Source organism: Aphelocoma coerulescens, chromosome 12, assembly GCF_041296385.1.
Source record: "Aphelocoma coerulescens isolate FSJ_1873_10779 chromosome 12, UR_Acoe_1.0, whole genome shotgun sequence".
Taxonomy (NCBI): domain Eukaryota; kingdom Metazoa; phylum Chordata; class Aves; order Passeriformes; family Corvidae; genus Aphelocoma; species Aphelocoma coerulescens.
The window spans coordinates 10,596,746-10,610,828 of record NC_091026.1 but is presented as its reverse complement, the minus strand read 5'-3'; the positions used below and the strand labels follow the sequence as shown (position 1 = coordinate 10,610,828).

Below are 14,083 nucleotides of genomic sequence, written 5' to 3'. Positions count from 1 at the left end.
TCTGCCCAAGTTTAAGTGCCCCAGGGTCAAAGCCAGAGCCTCCCCACAGCCCCCACCCTTGCCCACATCTCACCCCACAGTTGGGCCAAAAACTCCCAGCACTGCTCCCCTCCACTTCCATAATTGATCCCAAACTTGATAAAGCCATCCTAGGGAAAAACCTGACAGGACTGCAGAGAAGCAGAGGCGCAGACAGGGCAGAAGGACAGTAAAGACACCTCGCCAGGGTGGGTGCAGGGCCAAAACCATCACTGCAGGATGAGCCCAGATCCAGGGGCAGCTTCAGGGACTGACTCTTCCCTGGGTGTGCAGGCACCTCCAGTGACCATGGAGAGGTCACAGCTGTCTCCACACATGACCCAAAGCAATGTTGTAGCTGATGTAGTGTGGAGAGCCAGCAGTGCTGGATTCAGGCTCCACACTCACCCTCCTTCCTGCACTCCCAGCCCCAGGCATGCCACGTGCCCAAAGGAGCACAAAGCTCTTCATCACACTGAACAGCGAGGGCAGAAAACAAAAACAGCATCCACAGGAGTGAGATAAGCCTGAGCAGCAAACGTGAGTGGGACAGGAGGTGCGAGCACGGCACACACACAACAGACACTGAGGCTATTTCTATGGCGCAGCACATCCCTGGAGGAAGGAAGGACATGGAGTGAAGGGCAGGGAGGAGGGACAGGGGGAAGTTGAACGGCACCAAGAGCAGAGCAGGGGAGGTCCATTACGAAGGGAAATTATAAACACAGTGTTGATGAAAACAGCATCTGTGCAGGCACAGCACAGCCGCCTGTGAGCCCCCCGACTGCTCCTCAGATCTCCTCTTGGCAGGAGGATGCATCCTTAGTGAATACTCAGCTCCAGCACAGCCTGCATCTGGAGCAGCAGCTGTCAGGGCTGAGGGGCTGAACTGCAGTGCTTTGGGCTTTATATCCATCTCTCTACCCTAGGGAGAAGGGAAGATCCTGAAGAGCAGTGGAACCAGACAGTCTGTGTCCACCCAGCCCCTACATGGACCTACAGGCAGCTTCCCCACTGGTGCCCAGGAAAGGTGTGGGGTGGGAGTCAGCTCCCACCTCCCTCCATCCCCGCCCATCTCAATCCATTTCTTCCCTTCCTTTTGCACCAACCCAATGCTTTTCCATCCCTGCTGGGTTTCGCCAAGGTCCTTACTTACAGGTTGGTCCAGAGCATCCACCATCATGCTGGAGGATGCAGAATCATGCCCTGGGTTTTAAAATAATTCTCTTGAAACACCCTCAGCTGCCTTCCCTTACTGAAACATAAGACCAGGCTGTACCAGCCCTCCTCTTTCACAACATACATGACATAAACCAGGTTATCCTGAGCTGTCTCTGGGGCCATCCTACAGGATTTTCCACCTGCCCCAGCCCAGGAACACACAGGGATCTGCTACCACCACACAGCTCAGCCATGCAAACTCAGATACACTAACTCAACTGCTTGCAGCCATCTGTCCATGCCTTTGAAAAGAAAGCATCTGTAAGCATCTGGAAATGAGCAGCACTGGGCCAACAGAGAAGCAGCCATGCCATGTGCAGGCAGACAGAATGGCTGCAGAGAGGAGCCAAGGCACAAGGGCTGGCATTGTCCCACGGGTGCCAACGGGTGCCTCAGCCACCAGAACAACCCAGCCCTGCCTTACCGGCACAACCCCACTGCTCCCAGCCCTTGAGACATGCATTAAAATCCCATTTACTTAATTGAGGCTTACAGGGAAAGCCTGACCTGTGGGATGGAGACACAGCAGAGTCACATCTCTCCAGCCTGGAGGAGTTAGAGCCCTTTGGCATGTCTGCCCTTGCTCTAGCCTCAGAGAAATTCAGCACCCTGCAGCTGATAGGACATGGGTGCCACAGCTGTCACTACAGTGAGGCACGACCACAAGGCTGGTGGCATCATGACCACCTCCCAAACTGGAGACAGGTTTCCAGGATGCTCACATCCCCTCTTGGAATCAGACTTGCTGACATGATTTTCCCCCTTTCCCTGTGCCACCACCTGGATTTTTGCTTCCACACCGCAGTGGCAGGACATGCTGGTGATGCGCTGGGCACGCTGGTGCTTGAAAAAACAGCGGCTCTGCAAAACCTGCCCACAGAATTGAAAGAAGCACCAAAAGCTCTCATCTTCTTCCCCATCCCACTCCACTTGCCAGCTCCCTTCCCACAGCCACACACTCCAAAATGCCAAGCCACAACATGATTTATGAAACAGAGTTTCCAGAGGAGAAATCCAGCGAGAAAACATGGAAAAAGCAGGAAGAAATAAATACATCTAAGTATTCCCTGGAATTGCTCACTAGCTTTCCATGAGGATTCCCTACTCACCCACCTCGCCGGCAAGCTCTGCCAGAGGCAGGCAGGGAGCCTGGTATTACATCTTTATCTTAAAAGGGGACTCATTTCCCCACAAATGCTTTGAAGAAGGCATTTAGCTCTGACAAAGACGACCTCAACATCTGCCCGTGCACGCGCTGGACTTGGGCTGATTCATTACACGATCAAAGGTGCCGAGCAGCCTTTAAATGCCTGCACTTGATCGGTGTCCCATCGGAATCCCCCGAGGGAATCCACCCAGTCCCTGCCACGGGGTTTTCATCTCATCCTCCACTGCAGGAACCAGAGCCTGTCCCCAGGAGCTGCAGACAAGCCTGTGGGCAGCCCTGCTCCCCTGCTGCGGGCTGGCAGAGACCCTCAGCCACTCACATCCCTCTTTGCAAGGACCCCATTTCCCCACATCAAACTCTTGGTTTCCACTCCTCCATTCAGTGCATCTCCCACAGCTCAGCCAGAAGCATCCCCTGCCTCATGCACAAGCCTTTACAAGCAGAATGCCCAAAAGATGCCACTGCCTGGAAACACTTGCCTGAGCCCCACAAGAGCCCTGAGTACACAAAGCTGGGACCTCCAGAAGCTGCCCAGGTGACTCCTGGAGAGGAATGAAGCCCCAGAGGGGACACAAATTCCAAACCACAGATCTCAGGGACCCTGCACAAAGTACCCCAGGAGCCACTGACGCTGGTCTGTGATGGGGACAGTTCCATTACACAGGAATAAAGCCCTGCATTAACAGATGGGACAGCTTTGAAGCTCTACCTGGAAGACCCCCCCTCAGCCCAGAACATCACAGCCAAACATACAGGCAGCACAACCCCCTCTGTACCCTCCTCTCCTGTAGAAGTGATCAGAAGCATCTTTCCTTCTGCAAATCCCTCCCTTGACCAGGCACTTGAAAACGTATGGGAAGAAGACTTGCCAAGGTGGTGGGAAATAAGAGAGCCAGGATGCTCATGCAGCAGCAGGACCAGCCCCACAGCCCGCATTTTGCTGATGCCTTTCCAGATATCTGCTGAAAACAAGAAATCAGACTCTCCTTGGTGCACATGGTGGAGCTGCGTTGGCTTCCCTTGGAGCTACCCCAGCTGACATCAGCAAAGAGCTGCCTCACAAGCCTCCCATCTCTCCACAACCATCTGAAAAATCTCACCCAAACACTTTGTCCTCAGCTGAGAAATGATTCGACACGCAGAACTCTGCCTTCCAACCTCAGCAAAGCCACCCAAATATAAAAAGAAAACATAACGCACAGTGATCAGAGATCTCCACAGGAAAAACATTAGCCTCGTGGAAAAGCATACTGTTCCTAATACAGAATTTATCAGGCTGATGTATAGATTTTCCTCCACAAAATATGAAACCTGGATCTGAAAGGCTATTAACTCCAGAGAGATCCATTAAAGACGCCTGTCTGCAAATGGTATTTAAAAGTATTGCATCATCCCAGGAGGTATTGTCATGCTCTTTGGCTATGATTCGACTGCAGGTCACACAGTTAAAACTACCTAAAACTCTTAACGTAAAAAAAAAATAATAATGTTCACCAGCTTAGAACATGGACTTTTCTATCAGCTTCAACTGGAGCCCATAAATATTAATGCATCCATAATTAGCCTTTTTAAATAATGCATCCAAAATTAAACATCAACGCAGTAATAAATCAGTCAGGCTCTTTGTTGTAGGTTTGTTTCAGGGGGGTAGGGTGTTTTTTCCCCTCCTGTGTCAGGCACATAAAATAAAATGCCAATTCCCCCACCACCTCTTCCCACCAGACCGCTGATTGGACTAAATCTGATGCCATTTGTACTTAAAAGTCATCTTTCTTTCATTTAGAAAAATAAAAGTCATATCTGCTTTTTGATTTGCAAAATAATGACATGCAGCCAGCCCGAGCCAAAGCTGAGCTAATGTTATTGAAACCACAGGACGTGAAGGGAGACAAAGCTCATCTCAGAGTCAAGGTGAGGGAGAAAGTCAAGTTTGCAAAGTCTCTCCTCCCTCACCAGCACAGCGCTTCCAGGAGGAGCCCTGCTCCCTGTGCAAAGAGCAGGAGGGAAGGAATCCCTGTGATGAAGGAGCTTTGCAGGGGCTCTCCTCTGACACATCCCTCCTGGAGCTCACTGTGGGTGGGTTCCCAGCCAGGGCACCTGCATCTCACCTGCTCTTCCCTGATCAAAGTGGAAACTCTGAACAGGCTTTGGAGGAGCAAACTCCAGCAGAGCCCTCAAGCCAGGCTCAAAACTTTGCAAAAAGACATTCAAAAGAGATCACTTGGCATTTGCTTATCTATAATTACTGATCAGCTGGAGCGCCACCATCCATGGGAGGTTTCTGGCAGAGTAATGAAATCTCTTGCATTCTTGAGCTCCAAATTCTTTGCCCAAACACACCCCAGCCTCAGCTCTGACAGTCCTACAGCGCAGCCATCCCCCACTGCTCAAGAACACTGTCTGCAGCTCCTCATCAGGAGTTGTGGTTTGAGACTTTAGACACTTTGCTTAGACAGCACATCAATAATCCACACCTCCTCTATTTTATCAAACGCATATCTCAAGCTGTCTAAAAACCCTTGCAGGAGTAGATTTCACAGCAGCCTGACAAGAAAGCAAATTCACAATTACTTCCAGTTAGGAAATTCTTGGGTAAATGCCCCAGGACATGTGGCATGTTCCATCCCATGTTGCTGTAACTTTCCAGCTCCCTCTCCAGCAAGCCTGGGAAGCAGGTACCGTGGCAGGAAAGTACAGGCTTCTCCTTTTGCATGGCCAAGTCACTCCTATTAACTGTTTCCAGGAATAACAAGACGCTTGGCGTTTTCAGTCACACGGATTGATTTCTACAGTGTGCAGTGCAGTAAACTCTTTTTCTTCCAAAGTTTTGCCAAACCCAAAGCCCTGTTTTTACGTGAGGTTCTGTCCTGACGCTACATGTTCCCACACACCCAAACCAACTGTGGGTGCTCTGGTCACCATCCCAGTTTACACAGGCAAAAGAAGGAGGTTTCTCACTGTAAACACCCCTGTACTCAACTGCCCTTTCCTCTTGCAACATCAGCACCCACAAAGCTGAGAACTCCCTCTTCCAGTCTCACGCCATCCCACTAATCTGTTCCTGGAGCCCTCCCACAAAGTCCAGGCCACTTACGATTGATGGACGCTGCAGTTGTAGAAAACAAAATCCACGGAGGCAAATTTCTTCCCCGTCTCCTTGGACTTCAGGTAGAGCTTCACCACTCGTTTGTCCCCTGCAAGAGACCCAGGCAAAAAAAGACATCAGAAAGGACAAAGTGCATGGCCCAGCATTCAGCCCAAGGCTTGTGATGGCTGGAGGGAGCTGGGCATCACCACTCAGTCCAGTTAATTAACAAAATCCCCCGAGTGCGGCCATAAAAAGAGTGTTCACCCACCCCCATTCAGACACCAAAGAGGCCAGCAGAGCCCAAGTACATCTCTGAGCCCCTACAGCTAAATACAACCTGCTGGCATGGAGACTGAGGCCTTGGGTTATACTGGGCATACTGAAGGAGGGTTTAATAGTTCCGGGGTCAGGAGAATGTCCTAGAGCCCATGGCTACCTCTGCCCAGGAATGGTCTACAGATGGAAATAGGGCCAGGGTGCCCAGGAGTGGTCAGCAAGTAAAATCACAAAGTGGTTTGGGTTAGAAGGGACCTTAAGGATTATTCAGTTCACTGCCATAGGCTGTGCCCAAGCAGCTGTGTCCATGGCTTGGAGGAGACTAAAGGACCAACCTCCCATGAGTAGCAGTTCCTTCTCTTCCTATACCCCAAGAGCTCAGGTGAGGTCCAGATCCCGAGAGTGGGATCACTGTCACGGGAGGACTGTCCTCCTCCACACCTGCCTGTGGGGTAACACATGGGATAACACTTGTCTCAGGCTTTTTTCCCACTCTGGGGCACAAGCTCACCGCGGCCCCTGGTGATGGGGATGACGTCCTTGGCAGAGGGAGAGCTGCAGTAGATCTTCCCATCCTCAATGCGACTCTCTGACTCGGTGAAGTCTTCAAAGGAGCAGTTAACTCCTGCTGAGAGGTCTGGGACATTCCAGGCCTGCAGGACCAGCTAGGAAGGAAAGGCAAGAGCATCAACACGGATGACTAGGAAAATAGGCTCCTCTGTGGCTGCTATGTGTAAATCTAGAAAAGACTAGGAGGTGCAATCCCTCCTCTGCCACCCACACATGGCGGGGAGACCTGCTCTGGGCTTGTGCAAGGGAGCCCCATCCATGTACCTCTCTGCTCAAGCAAGGAGCATGGATTTAAATGGGTTAAGAGCTGGAATGACTCACAGCCTCTGTCCTCTGCCCTGGGCACACCACAAGCCATTATGCCTCACCTCTCTACAGAGAACAAGAACAGCATCAGGGCTGAAGTGTGTTTCACAGAAAGGCAGAAAGGCACCCACTCTGGCAGAGACGAGGAGGGGAAGAATCCACCTCTTCCTTCACAAAGTCATCCCCAGGGTCAGCAGTTCTCACTTTACAAAACGCTTGCCTTATTTCTAATTTGAATTTTTCACAGCTTCCAGCCATTAGTTCTTGTTATGCTTTTCCTTGATAGATTAAAAAGCCCTTTAGTCCCTGATATTTGCTCCTTGTAAAGGCACTTATACTCTGTAATCAAGTCACCTCTTAATCTTCTTTTTGATAAGCTAAGCAGATTGAGCTCTGGAAGTCTCTCACTGCAAGGCATTTTCTCCAGCCTTCAACTCATTTACATGATGTTTACGGGAGTTTTTCAGTCCCTCCCTTTGACAGCTGCACTCCAACCCAAGCAGAGCATCCCCGTGTCATCCATGGATGTGCAGCATCCTGCCATTGGTATGGAGATAATTACCCCAGGAGTGAAAGCACTGCCCAGCTCCTGGCTTCACCCCAGGAGCATCAAGAGCCTGCAGTGAGGGCTCAGCCCCAGCACCACTTTCCAGGACACCAGGTGAACCTTCATCCATGTTTAACTTTAGACTTGGCAATACCAAACCCCAGTTTCTCTGCTAAACAGCCCCACTCAAACCCAACTACTCCAAAGGAACTCTCACCCATACCAGTCTCCAGTCCCAGGATCCCAGCAGGTCCTGTCTGCAGCCATATCACATTTATCTCCACATTACCAAAGAACATTTAGCCCTGCAGAAGTGCTTTCCACACTCTTTCCATCCAGTGACAATTCCCCTCTGATGAGAACTTTTTGAGATCTGTCACGGAGCCAGCTCTTAATCCACTTAACACGTGCTTTATCAATATTGTATAATGCTAATTTTTAATCAGAACGTTGTGTTGTACCAAGTCAAATGCCTTGTAGGAGCCTACAGACATCACATCCCCACAGTCCCTCTTCTAATTCAAGTCACAAATTCATCAAAGAGCAAAATGGGGTTTGTCAGACACAAACCCACGTTGACTGGCATAAATTATATTCCCATCCTTAAATCATTATCAGGTGTATCCTGCACCTGTTCTTTTTCTTTTCTTCTTCTACTTCTGAAGTAAAACTAAGCACTCTCTGACTATTTGGTCCTTTTTGCAACTGAGAAAAAAAATGAACACTTTTTCTGTTTCTGGGACTTTTCTCAACATTCAGTTGTTTATTACGAAGTCATATTATTACATATATCTCCAGGCCACAGAACTCCTTGGCCAACTTTTTTAGGATTCCTGACTGCTGGATATCCAGACCTGACGGTTTATTGCTGGTATATGCTGTTTCTTATTCTGTTCATGGTGCTAATGGCCTGAAAAATACTTCAGGGAAGTCCATCATCCTTTCTGCCTGCACAGAGAGAGAGCAGCAAGTTGTGCATCAAAGTCTCATCCCAAAATATCTACTGCAGGCTGGAGTCAGAGACAAGCTATTGAACTAGAGCTAGATCACTGGGCTATGAATGGCATTTCTGATGGTCATGCTGTCATTATGGAGAAATATTTATTGCTCAGTTGTGTCTTTTCTGAATAATCATCAACTGGTTTATTATCTCCATCAATATGGAGCAAATGGCCTGCCCTCATCAATGCCCTGCACTTTGCTCTGTTTTGTCTCAGATCTCTCTACGCCTTTCTCCCTATTCATCGTAAAGTCATCACTTATTTTTAATTGCCTTCTCCCCAGCCATTGCCTCCAGAGAGTCAGGAGGTGGCTGGGGAGGAGTAGGAGGGAGCGGAGGTGTCTTACCGGGACCTCGGACATGGTGACCGAGATGTTCTTGGGCTGCACGGTGAGCTGGACGCACTGCTGCAGCTCGGAGGCGAAGCGCTGGGGCTCGTCCGCCCGCTCGCACCGGTCCTTGCGGGAGCAGCTGCAGGGGGATGGAAGCACCACGGTGAGGAGGAGAATCCCCTGGGGTCCTGCAGGGCTTTGGGCTGGCATCAGGGCAAACAGACCCTTTGGCACGGAGATGATGCCCAGGTAGGGACGTTGGGTGACCGAGGCCTGTATCGGAGCTCCGCTCTCCCCTGAGACTTCAAGGGTATTTTGTGTTCAGTTTATCCTACTGGCACAAGAATGCTGAACCCAGGAGCCCATGGGCAAGATGAGCAGGCCCTGGCAGCAGCTTCACCATGCATGGATACTCCTAAGCACAGCCTGGGCACCACAGGAGGGGATGACTGACCCCTTGGACCATTCCATCCCTCGGCATTTTGGGGCCGAAGTCCAGGAGGGATGCCCTCAAGGAGACCAGCAGTGGGGATGGACACATTTTGTCAGCTGTAGGTCGCTGGCACAGCTCTAGGGACAATCCTGCTGTACTCACATGTTGTGCAGGACACACCAGCCGCAGTGGGGGTCCCGGGAGCCCAGGCATAGCTCACAGCTCTCATACTGCTCACAGCTCTCCACTGGCACACGGGTCACCTGCGGGGAACAGGCACGGAGTGAAGGGAGCCGGGCTGCTGTGCCCACACCTTGGCTTGGCAGAGACAGACCCAGCACAGACTCACCCTGGCCTGTTAGTGGGGAGGCAGGAGAGGGAGCAGGCTGAGCCCCTCACCATCATCCACTCCTCTCCCAGGCCCAGGCAGTGCATCTGCAGGCAACACCTCCACCCCAGAGAGACTTTTACTCCAAACAAGCTCCTTTCATTGCACCTTTGCAGGATTTGGGAGTGGGCTGTGCCAGCTCAGCCCCACATCGGCTCCCAGTGCCAGCCAGGCACCCCGTGGCTGCTGCAGCCCTGCTCCGAAAGGGTTACCAGTCCTTTATTAATTGCTCCTCCAGATTTGATTAAAATCCCCTCATTCTCTGAGCCCTTCGAGCTCTGTTACAACTGTTCATTTAATTACTTTCCACCAGCACTCTGATAACACTGAGTGTACTAGGGAAGAGAGTGGGCTTTATTAAGGAAAGGAGAGGAGAAGAGGGGGGACAGGGAGGGGGTGCAGGGAGGGGGTTCCTGCTCACCTGCCATGAGGCATCAGCAGCACCGAGCAGCTGCCCATGCCTGCCGTGCTTGTGCCTCAGTTCCCCACTGCTCCCACAGGGCAGCACTCACTCATTAATTAAAATTTGCAAACTTCTCTACTGAGGGCTAAACCTGGGGTGTTCTGCCTTCTTACAGCCCAGCAGAGCACAGGCTCAGCATGATGTCTACAGCTGGCCAACCAGGGTGGTGAGGACAGCTGTAATGTTCCCATTTGTTTGTCCCTGACATTGCTTTAGGCAGGTGGTGGCAGAGGGTACCCCCCAGGCAGACCCTGCACAGGCAAGTCTCGGGTCCCAGCAAGTGTGGTGGTCCCTGGAGGAGATCCCCAGTCCAGGCCAATGCAACTGCCCCCCTAGCATCCATTTCTCCAACATCTCCCCTGCAGAGGAGAGGCTTAGCTGAGCAAGCTTTGGGACAGAAACAGAGCCAGGGCTGGAAACACAGCCCAGGAGAGCTTCATGGAGGAGCCCAAATAGTTTCTGCCCCACCTGGAATGCTGCATGTTTCCTGCAGCAGAGCAGAAACCAGAAACAGCCACTGGGAGGAGGGGGAAAAGAACTCTGCTGTCCCCACAGGGCTGTCTAGACAAACCCACGGCCCTGCTCCAGCATCCTTCCCCCTCCCAAGCCCTCGGGCTGGTGGCCAGGAGACTGTGAGGCTCCCAGCTCTGCTTGCAGTCCCGCTCACAAGCACACACCTCTGGCTGGGCAGAGGAGCAGAAGTGCTGCGAGACACAGGCACACCATGTCCCAGCACAGCCACCCTGGCATGGTGTACTGACACCAGATCCAGAAAGCGTCACCACTGTGACAGGAACCCGCTTCACTCCCTCCAATTCAGCCCATGGATGGATGAACTCACACCAGCAGCCCTCCCACAGGTCACAAATCAAGCAAATGCTCACTCAGACAACCAAAACCTCCTATCACGAGCCCAGACCACACTGCCAGGGTGACAGCACCAGATCCAGACTGGGTCTGTACCTCCCGTTTAGCTCAGCACACGCAGAGGCAGGGTTCAAGTAGTGCACACCATGAGCCTGGGGTTGCATCAGCCCTATGTCCCCTCTGCCCTGTCACGCAAAAGCAACTGCTCCAGAGGACAAAAAGTTGTTTAGAGCAAGGAGCTCCTGCTGACCTGCAAAACCCTTGCTCAGGAGGGGACAGCCAAAACAGGGAGGAGGTTTATGGCCAGCCATTCACAGCAAGGCAGGGTCAGGAAGCCCTTGGTCCCCAGGGACCACGGGAATTTCAAGCAGCTGCTGCTAACAATTAAAGCCTCAGGACAGCGTTTCTGCAGGGAGGAGCAGGGAGGAGCTGCCCCAGGGTCCCTAGGCAGTTCCAGTCCCAGGAAGAAAAGGGCAGACCCCACTAAGGAGCAGCCCAAAAGGCTTCCCAGCACACGGGACTACAGGCTGGGGCTGCAATGCAGGCTGCCAAGTCAGGAGAGCAGAAGGCTGCTGAGCCCTCCCCCTTACCTGTTTCTCAGTCATGGCATAGATGTGCTGACGGTCGGGGCTCAGCACCAGGTCTCGCAGGATGGAGCTGCCTTCGTGGGCCACAACATTCTCGTACTGCAGAGCTTGGTGCCTCCTCTCGGCTGGCAAGTCCACCAGGATCTGTGGGGAGAGCAAGGGGGATGAGTATGATCCCTCACACACCTCAGCCCCCACCCAGGATGCGGGATACAGAATGTGCCCCATCAGGGACACCAGCTTCCATCGCACACCCATGCGGTGACTCCACAGCCCCTGCAGCACAGCAAAGCACCAGCTGCTCTGCAAGTATCCCGTCCCTTTCCAGAAGACCAAACTGCAATGCCTCCTTCCCTTTACTACATTTGCCTGGTGCATTTGTACCACATTCATGCTGATGGCATTCGTCTCTCTCCAGGGAGGGAGGACACATCCCTGGTTCTCACACTGCACCCCACTATGTGCTGCTGCTCAGCCCCAAAGCCCCTCCAACTCATAGCATGGAGCAGATGAGCCCCCAGCTTGCAGCAAGGCATCAAACCCCATCTTGCCCCAGCGGTGCCGAGAGCAGCTCGCACATCGCTCTGCTCCAAGGCCTGCCAGGCAGGATGCTGCGGCGCACGCAGGCACGGCTCCCATCAGCCCATCCATCAGAGGAAACACTTGGACTCGTGACCGGGGAAGTCAAGAGGGTCTCAAGGAAGTTGGAGGTCAACAGAGGTTCAGAAAGCGCCTTTGTTCTCTGAGCAGGAACATGACGAAGGCTTTAATCTCCTTATGGCTCACAATTACGTTAAAGCTCTTCCTAAGCACACTGGTTCCTGCCTGGCCCGGCCATCATCACATCAGGAGGCACCATGGAGCTGGAGGCACACACCACACAGGGCTAAACTTGGCATAACCTGACCGGCACCTCCACGAGCCAGAGGTACTTCCTGCTCATGCCATCACTTGTGATACCCCCAGATTCAGGCTGACCCTGGGGGCTGACCTTGAGACAGCCTCAAGGGAGGCAGTGCCAGAGAAATGGCTCAGAGAGTCTGGTCTGCTCCCGTGGGGTGGGGTGGGGTGGGGTGGGATGGGATGGGATGGGATGGGATGGGATGGGATGGGATGGGATGGGATGGGATGGGAGCCACACCAGCAGTACATTCTGCAAAAATCCCAGCGGTAGGCAGCGAAGCATCGTGCCCAGCAAGATGGAGCAAACTCTGCCTGGGATCATTTCCGCGCTGGTGCTGGCACACACAGGGACCTGGTCCAGCATCCCCATCTGCAGGACTCAGGATCCCCCCACAGCAGAGGGGCAAACTGGCTGCTTGGAAGCACCCCCCAAATGCACAGCCCTGCCCTGAGCATCACTCCCACAGCCCAGCACAGCCACGACCACCCCTTGTGCCCCCACAGCAGCCCCAGCATCCCAGACACCTCACCCCCTCCTACAATAAATTGCCACCGGCGTTTGCACAGTTCCCAATCAGGAGGATACGGGCTGGGAAAGCAGGATCCCGGTGTGCAGCTGATTAGCATGGAAATGTATGCGGCTCACAAACAAACTGGGGCCCGTTTAATTAGAGCGGCGCCTTTGATTCACTGCCAGCCTCCTGCATGCACCAGCCCCGGATTATTTTTAGGCAGTTTTACAAAACAAATGTATTTAATTAAGAAAGAGACCCCTGAGCAACCAGAGAGAGATGAGTCCTGCATAGCAGTGAGCAAAAGGGCCACCCTCTCCCCAGGGATGTGACAACTGGGCTTGCAGAGCCAGGCTAACTCTTGGGAGCTCATGGGACAGCCAAACACCCCCTGTACCTCCTTCCACAGGACTGAAGAGCCTTCACCATAACCCAAAATGGTCCTGGTATTCACCCACCTTCTCAGGATCCTTTGCTAGACCCCTACACAGTCTCTGCTCCCCATCAGCCCACACTTGATACCACTGCAGGCTGGGGAGCTCAGAGGTGCTAAAGCCTCTGCCCAGGGTATCTGCCCAGGTCCAGGACCACGTTTGTTCCTACTCCAAACATCAGAGGAGGTCAATCCCCAGCCCCCTGTAGTACAGGGCCACGTGGCACCCCTGCCCTGAAGTGTCCCTTACACGGTGGTACCCAGCATCACCCCAAGAGCACAACCATGCCTCCCCACATCTCCTCGCAAGTTGCTCCCCTTCCAGCTCTCAGTTTCTCCCCTACAAAGTCCTGCCCAAGCCAGCTCTCTGGAGGAGGGTAGGGGAGCACCCCTTCCACTCCCCAGCAAGGCACCATCTCCCCACTTCACTATGGCGAAGTGACAAACGCACCTTTCCAATCCTTTTATGGGCCACAGTTGCGGCACAGAATAATCGATACAGTTTTACCCTGGTTCTAAAATAGATCTATGGCTGGATGTCGCGCTGGCAGTAATTTTTAACTAGCGGGGTAATTTCCCCATTACATTATTGCACTGTGCAGTGCTGGGAAAGAGAAAGAGATATATTAAAAAAACAACAGACGTGAAGCACTTCCAGTTAATTTGAGGCTCCAGGAAGAACCTAAAAATATTCTCAGTAGTCAAACAGGGCTGGAACCCAGCCTGACACACGTCAGGATGTTCTGGTGGGGCCAGGCATACACAGGAACCCTTCTCTCTACCACCTCTCTCCCTGTTAAGGGTAATCTGTACGTGCGTTTGGGATTCAGGAAAATGAAATTTGGAAGACTTTGTAATCAAGTTGTTTTCTGGCTGGCCAAAGAGGGAGATTTTGAGTTAGGTCATGGTAGGAAAATGCATCCTCTCTAACCTCCTCTCCAGCATGAGGAGACCACAGAATCATAGGAAGG

The 14,083-nt window shown here is 52.4% G+C and overlaps 1 protein-coding gene across 4 annotated transcripts in view; it reads right to left on the bottom strand.

Annotated features, from left to right (window-relative positions):
* PLXNA1 (plexin A1) overlaps positions 1 to 14,083 on the bottom strand; it is a 112,531-nt gene that overhangs the window by 50,928 nt on the left and 47,520 nt on the right. For 3 of the 4 annotated variants that reach the window (XM_069028448.1, XM_069028447.1, XM_069028449.1), the window contains exons 4-8: positions 11,268 to 11,408; positions 9,122 to 9,222; positions 8,542 to 8,665; positions 6,283 to 6,436; positions 5,502 to 5,601 (exon numbers count right to left, since the gene is read on the bottom strand). In XM_069028448.1, coding sequence (XP_068884549.1) covers positions 5,502 to 5,601; positions 6,283 to 6,436; positions 8,542 to 8,665; positions 9,122 to 9,222; positions 11,268 to 11,408 — 620 coding nt within the window. Of the gene's footprint in view, positions 1 to 5,501; positions 5,602 to 6,282; positions 6,437 to 8,062; positions 8,143 to 8,541; positions 8,666 to 9,121; positions 9,223 to 11,267; positions 11,409 to 14,083 lie in introns of those variants that run through there. The other variant, XM_069028451.1, reaches the window with a different exon arrangement.